The 13,926-nt window shown below is 50.8% G+C and overlaps 1 protein-coding gene across 2 annotated transcripts in view; it reads right to left on the minus strand.

The window, feature by feature from the left end:
- Positions 1 to 587: 587 nt before the first annotated feature.
- ATP9A (ATPase phospholipid transporting 9A (putative)) overlaps positions 588 to 13,926 on the minus strand; it is a 132,783-nt gene continuing 119,444 nt past the window's right edge. For both annotated transcript variants that reach the window (XM_025470424.3, XM_025470425.3), the window contains exons 24-28: positions 10,634 to 10,698; positions 9,096 to 9,204; positions 8,210 to 8,267; positions 6,126 to 6,329; positions 588 to 4,863 (exon numbers count right to left, since the gene is read on the minus strand). In XM_025470424.3, the coding sequence (XP_025326209.1) occupies positions 4,727 to 4,863; positions 6,126 to 6,329; positions 8,210 to 8,267; positions 9,096 to 9,204; positions 10,634 to 10,698 (573 nt within the window). In that variant the 3' untranslated portion in view covers positions 588 to 4,726. The remainder of the gene's footprint in view (positions 4,864 to 6,125; positions 6,330 to 8,209; positions 8,268 to 9,095; positions 9,205 to 10,633; positions 10,699 to 13,926) is intronic.

Consider the following 13,926-nt stretch of genomic DNA (forward strand, 5'->3'; position numbering starts at 1 on the left):
GAAACATAAAGGTCTTTGGATCTCAAGTTCCCCCTAGTGGCGAGCGGGGAGCGGTGTCTGCGCGCCCATGGAATTTCACAGCCTCTGGCTGGCTGCTTTGACAGGTCGGGGTTCAGGAAAAGGATCGTGGGCACCCCCAGGTGAGGAGCACCGAGGAAGATTTACAAAACACGTCCTCTGCTTCCTGCACAACAGCCTACAAACCTCCTCTGCCTAAAACACAGGTGACCGCATTCCCAAATCTTCTATCACTTTTTTTTCAAAAGGTATCTAAACTGATCAAGGACTAGGTGTATAAACAAACGAACAAAAAATGGATCTTCTAAAACGTTCCCCTTTTTCCTATTTGTATCGGATCACCTTTTGAAATGCTGACAGGTCTGGAATAGACAACAGTAAGAATAATAAACAAGGCATGTTTGTTTGTTTTTTTTGCCAAAAATCGAAATAACTGGAGAAAAAGTCATTCACACTTTGTGTACTATGAGATACACACAAAACTAGGAGCATTAGAATAAAAAAAAAAAGCCTTCATTTTGACACCAGAATTCATGTTTCCACACAAATTAAAATGATCCCCAAAGGCATAAAGTACACAAGCTTTATTGGGCAACAGCAACGGGCCAGGCTGGCAGACAATGAAAGGAGAACTGCTCAGAAACACGCAGGATCACATGTGTATCATCACAGGATCGAGAATTTAAATCATCTGGGAGTCCCTGCTAAATTAAAGCATCCTGGACCAGAGCTTCCCTCTAATGACAAACGCTGTCCTGGTGAGGATCACACGTAGTGACCTACTCATGAGGCAGGCCCGGACTCCTAGGAGAGTTAACAGTCAGCCCCATCGCAACAAAATAATAAATTAGTCACAAATCTTTTGGTGTGCGCACCCCCCACCTGCCTTCCCCCCACCCCCCCACCCCCCCACAAACGCAGGATTCACTGACGTTGCCCAGGACGTTAACGGAGGGCACCTCCGACCACGCGGTGACCGGGGCGGAGCGGCAGGTGAAGCTGTGGCCTGAGCAGACGGCGAGGAGCTCAGGCCTCCGGTGTGCATCTCAGGTCCATTCAAAGACATAATGAACATACATTAATGGAAATTATTTCCCAAGAAGGATACACGATCAGAGGCTTTACATTCAAGGAAGGGAGGAGAAATAAAATCTGTTGTATTTACAAAGCTCCTTGTACGCTTTTCCACGAAACCGAAGCTGGGAGTTAATGGGATTTTAATGCAAACCAAGTATCGCATCAAAACACTGGAGGTGACATCACACACACACACACACACACACACACACTTAAACACACAGAAGATTAAAGATCAAAAACAGATGACAGGTGTTCGCCTTCAACAGGATAGAGGGGAAGCACGTGTAGGTCCCATCGGCAAATTTGGCAGAGGTTTAAAATGCTGCCCCGTAAAGGCATGAGGGCGTTCCCATCCCCACCCCCAGTAAAAACAAAACAAAGTATAAAAACAAAAGTCCGGAGAAGGAATAGGCATTATCGTGTCGATTTCCAGTGAGCACAAAACTCAAAATACATTCAGAAGTTGTCAGAGTAACGGCGGCCTTCGGCGGAGAGCACACCGAGGGCAGGGGGAGCAGACGTCGGTATTTAAGATCGCTGCTGCACGAGAGGGCTGCACTTGGTACGGGAAGCTGGCCTGGGACCTGGACATAACAACCCCATCGGTGGGAGCATCCCAGCCCCCGGTGGCTGCCAACAGCTGCTTTGCTCCGATGTCAAGATGCTCCCGGGGGTGCCCCCTCCTCGCTCCGGGGCCAAGCCGGCCGCCCCAGGCAGCTCGGTCGGCACGGCCAGTCTCGCCTGGCACCACGGGCAACACGCACGTGAGCCTGCGCGCCCTCCAAACTGGGATCAACACTGTCAGGCATCGGAAATCACTGAAGGCGGAAGAAGCTTGTCTGGTCATTTGCGTAAGAGGAAGGAAGGAGGGAAAAAGGAGAACGCACAAAGAGATCCCGCTGTCCTCACGCGCACACAGCCATCCGAGAAACAGACTAGGAGTCATCACAAAGTAATGAAAGTGCTTATTGCGACAGAAATACATAGTGGTGTCAGGAGGGCAGGGGGACTTGTCATTTTTGCTTTAAGGAGAAACGTTTGAACACGGATTGCGAGCCGGGGGGTGGGTGGGGTGGGGGGTCCGGCCTCAAATTACATCAGCTGTCAGACACTTTGGTCCCCCCACCCCGCCCCGAGGTCCAAGGGGAGGGGAGGGGGGTCAGTGGTGTTTCCTAAATTCTTTCCAGATTGGTAAACCAAGAAAAAGGCCAAAAGAATCCTGATGCCTAAGGTTTACGAACTCAGGAGGTTCCTAGAAATTAGCTCGGGTGCGTGTGTCTCCCCCACACCTAGGATGGCACGCGCGTGTGCCCTTTCTCCGCTGGGGTCAGTCTGCGGGGCCCGGGTAAGCTTCCTGTGCTCTCAGACGACTGGAGGCTCCGGCCCTGGACGGGCCGCTCCACCGCGTGGCGGTCTGGGTGCCACTTGGGTCTGGGTGCCTCTGGCCCCTGACTGCCTCCACCAGAGCGCGGCTGGCACAACGGAACGAGGGTTTCCATGGCACAGACAAGCCTCCTTCAGCCTCCGGGGGCGGGGGCGGCTTCAGCCTCTCTGAGAAGCTTCCTTCCTTCCGGGGTATCTCACGTGTTGACCTCAAAAGTCAACTCCCACACCTGGATCAAAGGTGGGACTTGGGACAGAGAGAGACCACCTCCCTGAAGCTCCTGGGAGTGTCTCACATTTCCCAACCGTGGTCCCACAAGGCAGGACCTGCAGGGGCCGTCACCTGCCCGTGAAGAAGGCCAGGCTCAGGGTTTTGCAAACTCAGAATGCAATCGGACTTCCAACTTCCAATGCAAGCGTGAAACTCGGAGCCCGACGCAACCCTTCCCTACCTTTGAAAACTCCAGAACATCACTCGGGAAAGAAGTCACACCTGTTCCACGTTCCTGAGAGTTCTGGACCAGGGTCCTATTCCTAAATAACCACTCATTCGCTGCAACCTATATCCTCTGTAGGTCTTTTCCGTTGGGCAGAAACGGCTGGCCCAGGAAGGCAAACACACTGCGGAAATGCACAATCTTAAAACAGAAGCGATGTCACAGCCCGCTTACCAGTGCCTGAAACCTACTGTCCTCTTTATATAAAGTCTTAAAAGGGCAACATAAACCCACGAGCACGTCGAGAGTGCTCCCCAGGCAAGGAACTACCTCCTGCTCCTCCCGCCCCCCCCGTCCCCCAGGGCAGGTTGGTCCTGCCGCCAGGCTGGAGCTCCCATCCCTGGAGCGCACACGAGAAGCGTCATGCTGAAGGGCTGAGGGAATTAATCACACACCCAAGATCCCAAACACGGTCAGCTCTGGCACACACACCAACCGCGCCGATGGCCTGCATGTGTGGCTGCGGCGCCGAGTGACTTGAAAACCCAAGAATCCTTGCCCTGCCACGTCCGGGGCTTGAAACTCCCTTCTTCCTCTGAAACGAGCAGCCACAGCTTTATAAGAAACACACATGCGTGTCCTCTGTCCTGGCAGGGGGAGGACTCTCCACCCCTGGCTGCCTTTCAGCAAGGTCCCCCCTTGAAATCCGTAGGCAGCGCCCCGGAGCCCAGACCCCCAGAGTGGCGGCCCCGGGGCCTCCTCCCCGATGGGGGGCGGGGGGCTCCTTGCCTGAAGCTGCCGCCGACGAACGAGGAACAGCGACACGGTGAGATGCCTCTGCCTTTGTCATCCAGCCTCCTGATAGGAAACAGATTTCTGTGGAAGCAGGAACCCCCATCCCTGACCTCGCACTCAGGACACTCCGAGGGGCCGAGCCACATGTGCGACGTTGTCTAAAGAATTAGTTGAGTCTCTTATCACTCTGTCGACACGTTTAGGAGCTGTTCAGTGGCACGTTTCCTGCTAAAACAACTGCTGAAAATGGCTGAGGGTGTCCTCAGAGAGCCACAGGCTTTATAATTGTTACCAGGTCCGAACAAAGCGGGATAACACCTTTGAAATTCTTTTTACGAGGTGGCAGGTGAAGCTAAGTCAAGTGCTGGAGATGCTGAATCTGAGGGAGAACAGACTGGATTTATGGCTCGCTCTTTCTCTCTCTCTCTCTCTCTCTCTCTCCTCTCCTTTGCCCCATGTCACCCTAGGAAGCCGGTGTGGCTTCAGTAAGCAGAGCTGTCTCGGACAGGACGCTTAGCATGTCCACCTTGAGATTACTATCCGGATAAACTGTTTACCAAAGTCACTGTCTTTTCCCACAAGTCCATACCAAGCGCTTTTTAACATTTCTCCGAAACGGGTTTTTAAGAGCGAGAAAGACGTGAAGAGGACACATACATCGGGATTGTTTAAAACAAAAACCAAAACCCCTCTAACAATCGTCAACTGGACAGAAACTTTTTATCACATGACAACAAAATTCAAGTCATAGGAAGCTTGCACAGTGACCCACTTGTAACTCCGTTTGCTGAGCCACCGGCTTTAACATATGTACATTCACTCAAGGCCGAACCGTCGGGGCCCGAGCAGGCCCACGGGGGCCCCTTCCAGGAACCTCCCCGTCCACTCGGCGTCGGGACCCCGCGCACGTGTTAGCGATTACTGCAGGATCTGCAGGTGGCGGTTAATAAAAACGCAACTTGATCTCTGTCCACCAGGAGAGTGCAGAGGCCGTGCCCTGGGCCAGCGCGCGCCTACGACGTGAGCTTTGAGTAGCTGGGCGGGGAGAACCGTCTCCGCAGATACTTGAGAACGTACAGGGGCAGACAGCTGACCAGAGTGATGACGGAGACCTTCCACAAGAACGACAAAGTGGCGATGAAGTACACATCTGCAAGCAAACGGGAAGATGGCTGTGAGCACGTGGAATGTTCTGGAAGGCCTGTGTATATGGCTCAGGAGCAGCCGGCACGGCTATCCCGGGGGAGAGCTGTCTCCCGTCACTGACACACGGCCTCCTGGCTCAAGTCCCTGTCCTCGGCTCTGTGTCAGGGCCTGGACTCGCCCCACTCCCTCCTGTCTCTCTGACCTGCTTCCGCAGCTGAATCTACAGCCGCTGAAATGCTGCTTCCAACACCAGGGGAAGAAAACCATGGACGCAAACGATTCCTACAGGTGTGTGTGATCCAGATGCTGACGGCTGGGGCTTTTCTTTGTACACCCCACCCCCCCTCAGCCGCCTGAGAGCAGAAAGCACTCCAACCCCCAAAACAGTTTCCCTTTCCCTCCGGGATGGTCACCAAAGCCCCTACGGGGTCGGGTCTAAAGACGGTGCTAAGCAGGAAACGGGGGTGGCCCTGGGTGGGGGCTTCAGAAGCAGCCTTCTGCTGCAGGACAGCAAGCCCGCAGTCCAGAGGGTTCCTCAAGAGCACAGCACGTGGTCCTCCGCAGTAGCAGAGCATGAGATGGGGAGCGGGCGGCTGGCCCGGTCCCACTAAGAGCCCACCCGGCCTGTGGCAGCTTCCCAGGGGGCAGGGCCTACCACCCCCAGCCACTGAGCACACAGCAGGTGCTCACGAAACCCATTCTGATTCTCGGGACAAGTGTGAACCTGCTCCAAGACTTCAGATCTCACAGGATGTTCCTTTTACCTTTACCAAAACTTCAAGGAACATTTGATGATCAATAAAGAGGAGTGATGAGAGATGCTTTCAGGGTAAGGTGGAGTTTTTCAACCTAATGAGAAGGACAAATCCTGCAGGCCTATCGTTCATTCATGAACAAAACCTGGACATGACCTCTCCAGAGGCCCCCAGAGCCCGGCGCAGTGACCAGCTCCCTGGAGAAACCCACCGGGTCTTTGTTGAATGGAATGGACTCCCTCTAAGCCAGTTAACACGGCGTCCTTTTCAAAGGAAACGCTACTGACATCACGCCCGACAGCCTCCGTTGCAGGAAGCTGATTCACAACTGCCGCTCGCCCCAAGGGGACGCCAGTCACAAAACGGGGGCAGCTGAGTACCCAGGCCTGCTGGACACAGAGCCCAGGATGAGTCCAGGATGAGTCCAGCCTTCCTCCAGGAGCCCGTGATGCATCCCCTGGGCCCAACTGCCAGGCTTTAGCTGCAGGGGGGGTGGGGGGAGGGGTCTTACCGATGAATTCATGTAGGAACACCAGGGAGGCGATGTAGCAGGCCAGACTGAGCAACTCGGCCACCGTCATGAGCCAGTGCCATGTCTGGATGGTCAGGGCCACCATCAGCAGCTCCGTGAGGATCAGCGACGTGAAGGAGATCGCCACGATGTGCACGAACTCGGACTCAAACAGCAGCAAGGCCCCGTACATGATGGTGCTCCCTGGGAAGGCAGAGGAAGCTGACATCCCACATGGCCCCACAAGGGTCCCACACGATCCCACACGGCTCTGCCTGCCCGGAGCTGCTGCCCTCCACACTCCCCACCTGGGGCTCCTGGGGCTCACTCCCAGGAGGGGCTCCTTTTTGTGTATTTTCAATTTAGGCATGAAAGATGGCACTTGCTATAAATGAGGTTGATGAGTGGTTAGCTTTATGGAGGTTTTAAACAGGTATCCCATTCTAGTTTCCTATTTTCGTTTTGGACCTTATAGAATAAGGAGTCTATAATTGCAGAGAAGAGAAGAGAAAGGGGGGGAGAGAGAGAGGAAGAGAGAGAGAGGGACGAGGAGGGGGATGGAGAGATGGGAAAAAAAGAGGCTGCAGAGAGTAACTCTGGAGTGGATGGAACAAGAAAGAGAAATTTAAACTTAAATCCAGGATTTAAAACAGCAGAGGTCAGCAGTCACAGAAAGGTAAATACTGTGGACCTTCTACTTGTATGAGGAATCTAAAGTAGTCACATCCTAGAGGCAGAAAGGAACGAGGACAGAGTTTCAGCTTTGAAAGATGAAAACCTTCAGAGATCTTCTCTTACAACAGTGTAACGCTGTCAACTACAATGTGATTCACCACCGCGGATGCGCTCGACGGTAGAGAACCATTACCTCAAGAAGAGTTAGGATTGTGCATCTTGGGTCACCTGTTTCTCTAACACCCACACACACACACACACACAAATGACAGCGGTAACAGAGAGACACTCAGAGCATCACATACCCAGGCAAGAAAGGAAAGCGGAGGAGGGTACACATACATATTTTTCAAGCACAGCAGAAAGCAGACAGGCAGTGCTCACCCAGATCAAAACTACACACAGCACAAGAATACTATAGACGCTAAACCCCAAAACTCCTCGAGTCACTGCCCACTGCAATGGGGTTCGAGATGGGGGGTGAAATGGAGCTTCACTGTTCGTTCTTTACGAACCTCTATACAGAAAAGATCGCTGCAAAAATCGACATGCATATATGATGCTTTGGTCCGCTTCTTAAAAATACCCCCTCCTCGACCCGGGATTGAGTCCCACGTCAGGCTCCTTGCATGGAGCCTGCTTCTCCCTCTGCCTGTGTCTCTGCCTCTCTCTGTGTCTGTCATGAATAAATAAATAAAATCTTAAAAAAAAATACCCCCTCCTCAATTTTTTAAGGACAATTTAACCTCCTGCCTCGATGGTTTCTATATCTTCTGGTTACAGGTCCCCCCAGTGAGACCTCCCCAATACACAACATATATTTGTGAACCATGTTGGTCCCTGAGCAGACAGACATAGACAGGACATATTAGGACTACTGCACAGTTATGTGCACATTATAAAATATGCATAAAACTAGAAATAAGCGCCAACAGGGGTTTTGAAATTTCCTTCTCCTATACTTAAAAGTCATCTTACAAAGTCGCTGCAATCTGAGGGACCCTCCCTAGAGGCCCCTGAAGTAAATGCATTTTTCAAAAACTGTAACTTGGCCTCCAAAAAAGTATCAGACCATTCCAGAAAGCAACAAATGTTTTTTTTTGTTGTTACAATGGTTTTTTTGTTTTTTTTTTGTTTGTTTTTTGTTACAATGGTTTGCGTGTGTTGGCAGGTTTTGAACGGTATCCGTTATCTTTTTTTCTGACTTTTTCTCACGAAGCAGACAGTACCACCTCACAGATCTATCACGGTGCTGAACGTTCCAGTTCCTCAGGACATGCTGAGCACCTCCCTGGGGTGCATGGTCCTGCCCCCTAACCAAAGTTCAGGGTTCCAGCTGGAGCTTCTTCATGCTGTACAGACAAAAGAAAGGCTTAGCACGAGGTAACAGGTGGTCTCCCTTTCCTTACCTTGATAGATGCTAATCAGAACCCATATTAGGAAGGTCTTGTAGGACAATGGTCTTCCCTAAGTGAGAAAGAGAGACACAGCAGGTTATGGCGCTTGGTTTGCCCAGTGTGTCAGCTGCCCCATGCATCTCCTCCACTAAAGAGGCAACCTGCCTGTTTTCATCAAAAGAAGTGTCTTGCACATATCTGAACAAGTTAGAGAAATCACATTTTTTTAAGGAGAACTGGTATTCAGTGGAAATAAATCTGCTCTTCAGTAAAATTCCTTGAGGACAAATAAATGAAATCATATGCACACACACACACACCACACACATACAACACAAACAGCACAAACAGCACACACTCCCTACACACCCACACACCCACACACACTTTTCAGAAGCAAACACAAGAACGTTTCCAAGAGCAGACACAAGCTGCAGGATGGAACAGTCAGCGGCTTTTTTTTTTTTAAGTTGTTAGTTGCCTCGTTTTCAGTTTACATATTACTGTACTGTTTAACATTCTTTACAAGTGCGTATGCTACTTTTTTAAGAAAAAAAAAAAATCCCACGCCTTCCTCTAAGCAGTCACCAGTTCAAATCAATGTGTTCAAATATGGAGGGTTTGTGTGAATTAAGTTAAAAGTAGGGAGAGAGGGGGCAGCCCATATGGCCCAGCAGTTTGGCGCTGCCTTTAGCCCGGGGCATGATCCCAGAGTCCCAGGATCGAGTCCCATGTCAGGCTCCCTGCGTGGAGCCTGCTTCTCCCTCTGCCTGTGTCTCTGCCTCTCTCTTTCTCTGTGTCTGTCACGAATAAACAAAATCTTAAAAAAAAAAAGTAGGGAGAGAGAGAGGAGAAAAGGGAGGAAGGAAAGAAGGAGGGAAGGAAGAGTCCAGCGAACCTTGAGGAGATCTTTGTAGAGCTCAGGATACAGCATGGCAACTTCCGACTTGACATCTTTGTCCAGGACCAGGGAAAACACAGGAAACATGGTGTAAATGGTGGAGTACCTGGGGGTGGGGGCAGAAATCACCACAGGTGAGACCCAGCCAAAGGAAAGTGAGCAATTTGTTTCTCCAGCCTCTGGAGCCCAATTCCCACCCATTCATTCAACAACCATCCACTGCCCATTCTGTGCCCGGGCTACTTTTACGCACTGGAGAATCAGAAACAACTGCCCTCGGAGAGCCTTCATGCTAGTCAGTGAGTCAACAAAGTCGATAAACTACACTGTGTGTTGCAGGTGAGTGCTAAGAAGAAAACTCTAATGGGGAAGAGGGAGAGAGTCATGGGGGTGGTGTGATTTTAGAGAGGGTGCCCAAAGGATGTGACATTTGAGTAAACACCTGTAAAAGGTGAGAGGTAGTCATGCGCAAATGGAGGGAAGAGCATCCCAGGCAGAGAGAGCAGCACGTGCAAAGGCCCAGAGGCGAGTGTGTGTCTTGTTCGAAGAACAGCAAGGCAGCCAGTGCAGCTGGAGCTGAGTGATGAGGGGAGACCGCAAGTAGAGGGACGAGGGATCCAGTCACAGGAGGCCACGTGGAGCAAAGCTCCGGGAGCCCCCATGCTTACACTCTGGCATGTCCTTTCATCCTTCTGGGACCTGACAAAAGACTGTCTGCTTTCCACATGAGAAGCCAGCAGAATTCCACTGCCTACTCTCAGACTGAACTGGTCAATATAAAAAGGAGGAAGGTGTCCTTCCTATGACTCTCCCCTGGGGCCAGCCAGCCTTTCTGTGCTTCCCACCTGTTCACGACCAGGAGTGCGCCCTACATGCGTCTCTCTCTAGGGCACATGGTAATCAAACTCCACCTACCTGGGTCATTCACAGACTGAGCACTTTCTCTGAAGGATCAAAAGGAACGTCATGAATTCCAAGTCAGGAATGGGGATGGGTCTGATGGCAGCAAACGTCCAGGTGACACTTTAAGTGCTACTCTAACAAGTCAGTGGCACGCAGCCATAAAACTCTGTTGGGTGCGTCCCCCGAGACATCAAGGCTCTGGCCTGCCTTAGAAACTGAGACCAGGCAGCAGAACCTTCTACTAGGGTCCATGGCAGGGATGGTACTTTCCAGAGCTCCTCTTTCACTTTTTCTAAGACCACAGTGAAATCACTGAGTCTGTGAACCTTTGCTCTGGCTTTGGTTGCCCATCACCAGTCGGCTCAGACTCTCACGGGCAAGCATTTTTCCATTCCCAGGTACACACGGCCAAGTGCTCTGAACCACAAACATATCGGACTCCACTTCCTCAATCTGGTTACAGGCTTGCCAGCTCAAAAACTGATGAATTCAAGAAGGTTCTAAACTGCACTGCTGGCAACTTGGTGACTAAACGGTCTAGACACCACGTCTCTTCTCTCATCTGTGGCATTTTAGGGAGGTTTCACATTAAAAAAAAAAAAAATTAATACCCTGCGCCTAGATTTCCTTACCCAATGATGAGGAATCCTTGATAGAGAGGAACGGAGGCAAAGTAAAACACGGAAGAAAAGACAGCCTGTGCCAACGAGAAAGGAGGATGTTACCAAAAATATTGACAAAATTCCTATGCGTATAGAATGAAATAACACCCAACACTTAACACGGCACAAATTTTACCAGCACAGTTGTGAGTGCTTTAAGTAAATCAGATCTTTTCACAATTACAATCACCTTATGAGGTAGGCACTGTTATCATCAACCCCTATTTACAGATGACAAGAGTAAGGCACAGAGAGGTGAAGTGACTTGCCCAAGACTACACAGCTCCTAAGTGACAGGAGCCAGGAGTCTTTCCTGGGGGGTTTCACTGCAGAGGCCACTCTCAGCCCCTCTGTAAACACTGACTTTAAGTAACTTTAACTTAAAGTTACACAGGCTGGACCCAGGAATCCTCTATGAGATCTCCATGAATCTCCAGAACCACCCATGAGATCAAGTCCTAATATCACCTGCATGCCACAGATGGGGAATCTGAGTAGGGGAACGGCACTGCGGGGCTCAAGCCCAGCTCTGTGTCCGGAACCCACACTCCTGACAGCTCCTGACAGCCCACAGAGGCAGGCAACCGATAAACAAGTTGCGCAGATATGGACATGGACAGGGAAAGATACCCCCACCGTGAGGATGTACACCAGCTACCCCAGAGGTGGGACTGCAGAGAAGGCATCCCATTTCACAGGACACATTTTACTGTTTTTGGAAATTGTTATGATGAGACAAGAGCAATAAAGACACTTCCAGGGGCACCTGGGTGGTTCAGTGGGTGAAGTGTCTGCCTTTGGCTCACATCATGACCCCAGGGTCCTGGGATCGATCTCTGCATCAGGCTCCCTGCTCCACAGGGAGTCTGCGTCTCCTCCTCCCTCTGCCTGCTGCTCCCCCTACTTGTGCTCTCTCTTTCAGAATAAATGAATAAAATCTTAAAAAAAAAAAAAAAAAAGACACTTCCAAGCCCTTGCTGGAATGTCTACTTCCTGATTTGGAAAACAGTAGCTACTGGCAGGGAAAGACAGGCTGGGGAGATAAATCGGACAGAGATGCTGTTACTTCCTTCTCTGGGCATCTACAGGCTAATGGAAGAAAAGTGGCCTCAAAGCTAATTCCTAGTCACATAAAACCAAAAAGAGGCCAGAGGCAACTTGAGGCTTTTCAAAAGCTGAATATGAGTGCCTGAGCCAGCCTCATGATCAAAAGGGGTGTGTGGCCAGAGGCATCTACCCCAGCTGCCTGCTGTGGGTGTTCTCTGGGCACAGAGCTGGAAACCCAGGTGCCACGTGGGGCCGAGGTCCTGGGCGGCTGCAGCTGAGCCCTGGTCATACCTCAGAACTGGAAGGTGAAAGCCACCTTTCCAATGACTTTCCACCACGGCCAGGCTGCAGCCCAGAAAGGATACTTGTCAAGATGTCCAGAATCTGGTGTGTAGTTTTATACATCAACATCAAGAGCCTCCTTCCTGTAAAAGGGCTGGGCTGGCCCCAGAGCCTTCACCTTGGAGAGAACATTTTAGGGAAAATAAAACGCTATGGCCACGTCTATTAGAGACAAAGGTCAAGGTTCAGCTCTAACAGGGACTTGCCCTCAGCCGACCACTCTCAGCACAGTGGACAGGGCTGAAGGGCCTGCTTCTAAGGCTCAAACAACAATTGCCCACCCTGAAATTTTTTTCTAAATTGATGTTCAGAGTAACAACATACAGTCAGTCGGCTCACCCAGCTCAGCCTTTGTGTGCATGCCCAGGGACAAGCTGACTGATCTCCCGGTGATTTAACCACAGCAACATCTAGCACAATTCATGAGCTAACATACAAGTACAGATGTGGTCTGATGAACTGTAACAGCTGTTTAGGTGTAGATCACATTGATAAAAAATCACTTTAAGGCTCCTAGGCTCACAAATGCACTAGATGTTGGAAACATAAAATCACCCACATCGGGCACGGATGAGGCCAGAAGAGCGGGAGGTCCCATGCACGTACAGCAGCACCAGCTGACTTACTCAGAAAGGCAGGATGCCTTTTATGTCGTCATGGAGTGCCTTTTCCCACAGATTAAAATGTCACCTTACTGTATACATCACCCTGTTTTGTTCTTATTAATAGCGGTAAGGATGCCTTCGCACTTGATGCCTTAGAGAACCCTGCTTCTCAAAGTAGCCTTGTCTGAGAGGCAAGGCAGGTCTCGTCATCCCCATTGCATGGATGGAAGACTGAGGCCCAGAGGGGTAAAGTGACTTGCTCAAGCTCTCAGAGATGTTTGGTGATGTGGTCAGAAAGAGATATGGGTTCCAAGTCACATCATCCCTATGTTCTCACTACTTACTTGCGATATTTTCACCAAATGTCCATAGAGGGGAACCAGTCAATAGATTTTCAACAGCCAAGATGTGTTCCTTCCCACCCTCTGGCCTTCTTCCTCGTATACGCTTAATTGCTAAGCCCGATGACAGATGTTAAAGGAGTCGGTGAGAGAGAAGGTGGGGAAAATACTCTAGAATCCTTTTGTGAGAAGCAAGATGGGAGCAGGCTCTTACTCCTGAGAAGATGAATAATCGCAACAACCAAGCTCAACTCCCAGCCGGGGTGGCTGGAGGCTGAACTGTGACATCGGTGAGACACCTCCGGGCCACGGGCTATGCTGTCCCACCTGAGAGCCCTTGCAAGTGGAGGCAGCACAGGCCTCCCTGTATCGAGGTTGAGGTCACTCGAGGAGGCACCATGAGGAGGAGCACAGGTCTGGGGTCCCTGCACTGATGCAGACCAAACCCCTGAGGGACACTGCACACATTTCTCACCCTCGCTGAACCTCAGACTCCCCATCTGTATAATGGACATGGTTCAGACTACTGTGAGGAGCACACAAGATGCTGTATTGTGAGCGCTAGCCTGGCGCCCAGGGTATATAGGAAGAGCTCAAGAAAAGCAAGTCCTTCTTCTTTTGTGGTTATTCTCTGTGGCCCTCATTTTCATTTGGAAAACTCAGGACCAGACTATTCACCCAGCCTTTAATTCTGCATTTCTCCCTCTGGAAAGCCAATCACAATGGCTCTGGGCATTTACCCCACACCTACTTCACGCCAAGCCCTCGAGACGCACCAGTGCTAATGCACACATCCACTCCCCACAGGAGGGACGGCCTGGAGGAAGGATCTTAGGCAATCTGAGGTCTATCAGCTGAACTGTGAGCAAGGCAGGGATTCAAACTGGTCAGGTGGGAAAATAAACAAACAACCTCCCGGGGTAGGGTA

This window comes from Canis lupus, chromosome 24 (genome assembly GCF_003254725.2).
Source record: "Canis lupus dingo isolate Sandy chromosome 24, ASM325472v2, whole genome shotgun sequence".
In the NCBI taxonomy this organism is placed as follows: domain Eukaryota; kingdom Metazoa; phylum Chordata; class Mammalia; order Carnivora; family Canidae; genus Canis; species Canis lupus.